The sequence below is a fragment of the Thamnophis elegans genome, chromosome 5, assembly GCF_009769535.1.
Source record: "Thamnophis elegans isolate rThaEle1 chromosome 5, rThaEle1.pri, whole genome shotgun sequence".
NCBI classification, from domain to species: Eukaryota; Metazoa; Chordata; class Lepidosauria; order Squamata; family Colubridae; genus Thamnophis; species Thamnophis elegans.
In genome coordinates this window covers 40,397,202-40,405,214 of record NC_045545.1, presented here as the reverse complement: position 1 = coordinate 40,405,214, position 8,013 = coordinate 40,397,202, and the positions used below count along the sequence as shown (strand labels likewise).

Here is an 8,013-nt window from a genome sequence, read left to right as displayed (position 1 = left end):
TAATGTATGTGTGCTGACTTAAGTTGCTTATGAAGTAAAAGTAGTCCTCAACTTATGTCCACAATTGAACCCAAAATTTCTGTTGTTAAGTGAGACATTTATTTACCCCATTTTATGACCTTTCTTGCTACAGTTAAGTGAATCACTGCAGTTGATAAGTTAGTAATCTGGTTGTTAAGTGAACCTGGCTCCCCATTGACTTTGCTTATCCGAAGGTGGCAAAAGTTGATCACATGACCTTGGGACAGAGCAATGGTCATAAGTATGAACTAGTTGCCAAGCACCTGAGTTTTGATCACATGATCATGGGAAATGCTTCAAAGGTCGTATCTGTGAAAAACGGTCATAAGTCACTTTTCAGTGCTGTTGTAACTTTGAATGGTTGCTAAATGAACTGTTGTAAGTCAAAGACTACCTGTAATAAAGACAGGATAATTTTAAAAACAAATCTATGTATTCTTATATAAATACAGAGTACACATATACAGGTGAAACTCGAAAAATTAGACTATCGTGCAAAAGTTCATTTATTTCAGTAATGCAACTTAAAAGGTGAAACTAATAAATGAGATAGACTCTTTACATGCAAAGCAAGATAGTTCAAGCCGTGCTTTGTCATAATTGTGATTATGGCTTACAGCTCATGAAAACCCCAAATCCACAACCTCAGTAAATTAGAATATTACATGCAATCAATAAAACAAGGATTGTACATAGAACAATATTGGACGTCTAAAAAGTATAAGCATGCATATGTACTCAGTACTTGGTTTGGGCCCCTTTTGCAGCAATTACTGCCTCAATGTGGCGTGGCATGGAAGCTATCAGGCTGTGGCACTGCTGAAGTGTTATGGAAGACCAGGGTGCTTCAATAGCAGTCTTCAACTCTTCTGCATTCTTCGGTCTCATGTCTCATCTTTCTCTTGGCAATGTCCCATAGATTCTCTATGGGGTTCAGGTCAGGCGAGTTTGCTGGCCAATCAAGCACAGTAATTCCATGGTCATTGAACTGGGTTTTGGTGCTTTTGTCAGTGTGGGCAGGTGCCAAGTCCTGCTGGAAAATGAAGTCAGCATCCCCATAAAGCTCTTCTGCGGAAGGAAGCATGAAGTGTTCCAAAATCTCCTGGTAGATGGCTGTGTTGACCCTGGACTTAATGAAGCATAGTGGACCAACACCAGCAGATGACATGGCTCCCCAAATCAACACAGTCTGTGGAAACTTCACACTGGACTTCAAGCATCTTGCAGTGTGTGCCTCTCCATTCTTCCTCCATACTCTGGGTCCTTGGTTTCCAAATGAGATGCAAAAGTTGCTCCCATCAGAAAAGATGACTTTGGACCACTGAGCAACAGACCAGGTTTGTTTTTCTTTAGCCCAGGTAAGATGCTTCTGACATTGTTTGTTGTTCAGGAGCGGCTTGACAAGAGGAATACGACATTTGAAGCCCATGTCCAGGATCCGTCTGCATGTGGTAAACTCCAGCCTCAGCCCACTCCTTGTGAAAGTCCCCAACACTTTTGAATGGCCTTTTCCTGACAATCCACTCCGGGCTGCGGTCATCCCTGCTGCTTGTACACCTTTTTCTTCCACACTTTTCCCTTCCACATAACTTTCTACTAATGTGGTTTGATACAGCACTTTGGGAACATCCAACTTCTTTTGTAATTACCTTTTGAGGCTTCCCCTCCTTATAAAGGGTGTAATTATGGTTTTCAGCACAACTGTCAGTTCAGCAGTCTTTCCCATGATTGTGATTCCTACTGAACCAGACAGACACCATTTAAAGGCTCAGGAACCCTTTGCAGGTGTTATGGCTTAATTAGCTGATTAGAGTGGGACACTTTGAGCCTAGAATATTGCACCTTTTCACAATATTCTAATTTTCTGAGATTGTGGATTTGGGATTTTAATGAGTTGTAAGCCATAATCTTCACAATTATGACAAATCTCGGCTTGAACTATCTTGCTTTGCATATAATGAGTCTATCATATATTGTTTCACCTGTACTGATCTCAAATACTAAGTATGATTGGAGTTTCATGGATAACTGGGAATCTGAAGAAATAGGCAATGACATAATTACTTTTAGATTGTTGTTACCGAGAAAACTACATGGACTATCAATGAAATCATCAAGAGTTGGACTTGACTATTATGTTTTATCTTACAGAAATGTGGAGAACATCCTGATTTGAGTAAACTAGTTTGGTTCCACAGCTAGTTAATACATTGTAATAATACCGAGGCTTTAATAACACTGAGAAAAATAAACTTTGCTTTAAATAGAGATTTTTCATGTGTTCTAAAATGTGGTTGAGGGTTCAGCAATTTCCAACCATTTGGATCAGGGGGCACATTTGGAATGTTCTGATAGTAGATTTGACCAACTAATAAGGTGAGTTCTCTCATCCCTAGATGTTGTCTACTGTATTTTTCTGGGTGGACATGATAAAACTATAGTATTTCCCCAAAACACGAGGCTGGATTTTTTCTTTTTCTCCAGAGTATGTGAGACTGAAATTATCCTTAGCAATAGAGATTATGCTTGAGGCCAGAAGCATGCTATCTTGCTTTAATTTAAAATGATCAAAATAAAAGTAGTATAAAATCAGGTGAGAATGGAGTCTTGTTAACATCAAAAGAGAAGTCTGTGAGTGCTATATTGGGGACTTTTAAGAGTAGTTTGTGGCTGAATGTGTCCTGCAAAGACACTGGCAACAGGGTTGACATCTGATTATTTGTGTGAAGCCAGACAACTGGGGTAATTCAGTAACCCATGATTAGTTAACTATAGGTTGGTGCATGTACCAAGGTGACTTAAATACATACTTTTATTTCAAATACTGCTACGTAGTATAATGAATTTCTGTGCCATTAAATTAATGTGGGGAACTGTCATTTCTAGTGGTGGTAATATTTAGCTGATCTTGGAAAAGGTAAGTGCTGTCAGATCTGATTGGTACTCAGATAAGAGACTATCAGGAAATTCCTTGTTTGGCAACCAGACTGGACAGATGAACAAATATTCTGGAAGGCCAAAAAACCCATACACCCCTCTCTATCTTGTGATTAGTAACAGAACTTAATTTTGAAGGCATATTCGCCTTGTATTCTTACAACTCAGATTATATTCCATAGCAGAATATACAGTGAAACCTGTCGTAAGCAAAGGGATACTAGGGATACATAGCACATAACACAGTATAATATAGTTATTGCATATTATTGTACAATGTTGGATTGATATTAGACTGATAGTTAAAGCTGTTTATATCATGACACCATTGTTATGTCTTTCAACAGCTTTAGTTGATAGGCTCCCTGGAGTTGACTTTCCAATTATAAATCTATATTTTAGATATATCTTTCCTAATTTATATTCATCAAGATTGTAGTATATTTTATTGAAGTGGAAAATATCACCCAATATTCATGCATGATACTCTTAATGTTAACCATCTAACTTTTTCTCTGTCTTTTAAGGTATGTGAAAATGTTCCGTTTTATACAGCAATGTGGTTTCCAAATTCCTTCCAAGGTAAAATTCTCTCAGATAGTTGAATTGGAAATTATTTTAGATTTTTTTTAAAGAGAACAACTTCTATTACATGCTGGGATGAAAGAAGATAATCCTAATAATCCTTGTCTTCCAAGAGAGATGTCAATAATAGTTTTGTAGCTTTTGTGAAATACGAAAATCTCCTGAAATATTTAATGTGTTCAATTACTATTGTTCTCTTACCTGTTAAAAGAGATTAAGTTTTAAATCAGATTCTCTTAAAAATTCTATTTTTATCAGAATGAAGGCATAAAATCAACATGTTCCACATTTATTAACTGTACTAAAAGACATATTCCCCCAGAAATTAGAATGGCCCCCACACTAATACTCTTCCAGAATGTGCTGAAGGTCTGGTTCTGCCAGTGAGCCTGGGGAACCCACAGTGGGATGGAGCCCATTAAATAGCTTGTGTGTTCTGCTGGTTCGTGGTGGGTGGGAGGTGGTGGGTGATTTTGTATAGTGTACTATATTAATTTATTTGATTCTTTTTGTTAGTTTTTATTGTTTTAAATGTGATTTTATATTCTGTAAGCTGCCTTGAGTCGCCATGGGCGGATAGGCAGAATATAAATTCAATAAATGAATGAATAAATAAATAAATAAGGTATATAACAGAGATGGCTAACTTTTTCCCTCGCGTGCCGTAATTGCACTCCCCTGCAGCCCGTTTTGGGCCTAGCAGGCCTTTCTAAAGCCTCCTGGGGGTGGCTCACATGACCCCTCGTCCCCCACGCATGCACACGGGTCCCCCACATGTGCAGCAGAGACCCAAAAATCAGGTGGCTTGTGGGAGGCCTGCGTGGTGGAGCTCAGCTGGGCTACGGCTTGCATGCCCACAGAGAGGGCTCCATGTGCCACCTGTGGCATGTGTGCCGAGGTTCACCATCATGGGTATAGAATATACGTAGTAATTTATGAATAGAAAGAAAAATAATTTTCCACTATAAATGTAGGTACTAAGAAATATTCTGACAATATGCAACTCTTGCCTTTCAAGTGCAGTGAAGATGTAGACTTTATATGTTCTTTGGAAGGATACTAGAAATGTGGAAAATATTTTGAATTTGAAAAAGACTTTTATTTGAACAGCATCCAAACACTTCATGTGAATGAAATCATTCTTTTATCATCCCTGTGTTGTTGTTTTTTTGCTGTCCGCCATTTTAAGCATTAGTAAATTGCATGTGAATTCCTGATGCTTCGTGTCTTGAGTGTTAATCTCTTACAGATCCCAAATAAGAGTGGGTTTATAGTATCCTAAAGACAAAGACTCAGTTTTTATATGATTTTGGAATTAGGTAAAAAAAAAGTTTGAGGCAAAATGTGTAGCAATTGCAGGTTTAAACTCGACATTTCAGTGACATGCATGTTTATATTTCAGTTGCAGACAATTCACCTCAAAGGTTTCTGCAGCCTCGGAATAACTTTTGCAGCGTTCCTCTTAAATATCGTCAGAGTTTCCTGTCAAATTACAACTATCTAAAAAGGCATCTTTGTGTACAACTAAGATCCAGGGATTTCATTCCTCCGCTTGCAACTGGAACAGTAAAAGGCCTTCAGAATCTACTTGATAAGCAGGATCCTGGACTATTTGACTTGGCATCATTCAAGGACTCTCCGAAACCTGCCATTTATGTAGCAGCTTCAGTATTATTTCCATTTGTTTCAGTGCCATTAACAATGGCTATCCAAAAAGCCTCCTATCCTGAGTTGGCATTTGCTGAAATTGCATATGCTGCCTCTATATGTCTTTCCTAGAGGGATCAGGTGGGGATTTACTCTTCTAGAAGGAAGTCCTGCAAAACCTGACTGGCGTAATTTGGGTAACAGTATAGTTCCTTTACTAGCCTGGATTACCCTCCTTTTAAAAGATCTCACTACAGCTGGAATCATGGTCATTATAGGTTTAATGATAGCCCTGAATAATGACTTGGTCCTTCTTCCCACCTATCCCAACTGGTTTAAAGCCTTATTAGTAATTTTAACTCTAGTGGCTGCATTTGCTACATTTGTCACATTAATTTATGTGAATTTCTATCCTGAAAGATATCTAAGTTTTAGATTGGAGGAAACAGAAGATTCTAAGTAAACACACACAAATGCCCTTGTGGGAGAAACAGAATATAGAATGGAAAGAATATTCAAAATGTATGAAATGAAATTAGAAAATTATTGGAACAGAAAATAATAAATGAATTTTCTAATTCATTAAATTTAGAACACTAGCCATAGAGAAGCAAATTAGAAAGGAGGCTAGGTGCTGAACACTGATAGATGGTTTTTAAATTACTTGGTTTTCATTTGTAGATTTAATTCTCTTGATTTTTTAAATCAAATTTGATACAAATATGAACCAATTCACAGCATTATTCTTGGTAATTAATTCTAGATAGGTCAGTACCAGAGTTATTTGAAGCATGTAGAGCAATACTTCACTTAAAACCTGGCAGCACATCCTCTTGGAAGGCTCAGCGCAGCCTTGAATGGTTTCCCCATTTTATCTGAACATGTGTGTGCATGCATATAATTAATATATCTACTGGGATTCATGCTGAAGCTTTATTACTAACAAATTGTAATAAAAGTAAGATAGCTTTGAGGAAATTGGATAACAAACTAATTGTTTCGGTGATTCGAAAGAGTAATTCTGGGCCAAAGATATTTGGGTAATATGTTCTAAATATTTAAACATAAAACTATAGATCTGCTGCTGCCAACAGACAATACATCATCTTTTATATTAAGGAGTTTTTAGAAGTTTTAACTTCTTGTGCTAAGTATTTGATTTCTATTTGCTGAATTAACAAAAAAACCAGTATAAACAATTCATTTTTTAATTTAAAAAATTGTGAGAAAACTTTAAGAATACACTTGAGGTTTAAGAGAAACATTGATTTAACTGTGCCACACTGTTGATCAAAATCTTATGCTAGTCTGTCCCTGTAATAAAGTATTCTTTCCCTTTCTCTCAAAATTTTCACAACAATTTTTTTTTAAATTTCTTTAGTTGTCTAGTGCCGAGTTTCCATAATGACATAAGGTACAGTGGATTTGGCTTGAAATAACTAGAATTTCCATTGTGCTGGACTTGTAACAGGGCAAATGTCATTTAAGACTGGATAAAAGTGTATCATGAAATTAAATTCTACTTTCTTACAACAAGTAACAAGTTTTTGTAAAGAGAACTATCATTTTGTTAAGAGAAAAATCAATGTTTGTTTTAACAGAAGGCTTCTGAAGTCTCGAGTTCTATTAAGAATCAGGGCAAATAGAGGCAAGGGTTAAATATAAAGCCTTTCCAATAATTTATTCAAAATTGTAAAGCAAAGTTGATGATGGGGAGAGGAAGAAAATTGGTTACAACCCATTGTTGTCTCCTGCATGTATCCACATTCACTGCTCTATTAGGGCGAGAGTCAATCTTGTTTTCCACCAGTCTGCATAAATATTGATGTATTTTGTGAACAGTGTGGACTCCCTGCTGGTCTAAATGACAAATAATGTTTCAGTTAGAATGTACACCACCTCTCAGGTATAGGCTTTAGAATGTATGTATGGGAGATTCTCTCAGCTCCTGCCCTCTAAATACAGAAAAGGTATTGCTCATTCAGAAGACAAAGGGAAATCTTTGGGGATACAGAGCAAAGAATTTTGGTACCTGAGACAGAAAAACAAGTGGACTATACCATCTTCCCAACAACTCTGATCCATGGCACAAATTACCACAAGCTGAAGGAGTGCCAAGATCATAAAGGCAGAGGACTTTGCTTCTGGGTTCAGCTTATCTCTCTAAGGAATAGATAACTATTCTAGTTTAGCACTGCATTGTTTTAATTTCTTTTACTTATCTTAAAAACTATATTCCTATTTCTATAAATGTAGAGCATTTGTGTAATTTTTGGGTAGAAATTACCATATTTTTCAGTGTATAAGATGCCCCCCCCCCAAGAAAAAGTGGGTGGAAATGTCTGTGTCTTATACAGTGAATGCTGCTGAAGCGCCCACCACCAGTCCCCACCCTTTGGCTCTGCCTCCCAGCAATTTGCCTACTTGCAGCAAACAGCCTGGTCAGCTTCAGCAGCCTGATTTAGCACAAACAGCGGATTGGCGGTTAGATCTGCTTCCCAGATACAGCAAACTGTTCCAGACTGGGGATCCGCCTATCCCTGTCACCTGGAATGGGCCGAAAATGAGACATGTGGAGGCCGAAAATGGGGCATGCAGAGGCAGCAATAGGTGGCAGTGGCGATGGTGGTGGTGATCCCCGCAGTCTGGAACAGCTGATAGGCAGTATTCGGGGAGGCAGATCCAATCAGCTGTGGGCTAAATCAGGCTGTGCTGAAGTTGACCAGGCTGTTTGCTGTAGGAGGCAAATTGCTAGGAGGCAGATTTTTTTTCTTATTTTCCTCCCCAAAAGCTAGGTGCATATTATAGTCTGGCTAGTCTGAA

The 8,013-nt window shown here is 37.8% G+C and overlaps 1 protein-coding gene across 1 annotated transcript in view; it reads left to right on the top strand.

Moving 5' to 3' along the window:
* TMEM69 (transmembrane protein 69) overlaps positions 1-7,150 on the top strand; it is an 8,082-nt gene extending 932 nt beyond the window's left edge. Inside the window, 5 exon segments of the mRNA XM_032218748.1 lie at positions 3,486-3,540; positions 4,946-5,026; positions 5,029-5,131; positions 5,133-5,312; positions 5,314-7,150. Of these exon segments, the coding sequence (XP_032074639.1) occupies positions 3,486-3,540; positions 4,946-5,026; positions 5,029-5,131; positions 5,133-5,312; positions 5,314-5,653 (759 nt within the window). The 3' untranslated portion in view covers positions 5,654-7,150.
* Positions 7,151-8,013: the final 863 nt, after the last annotated feature.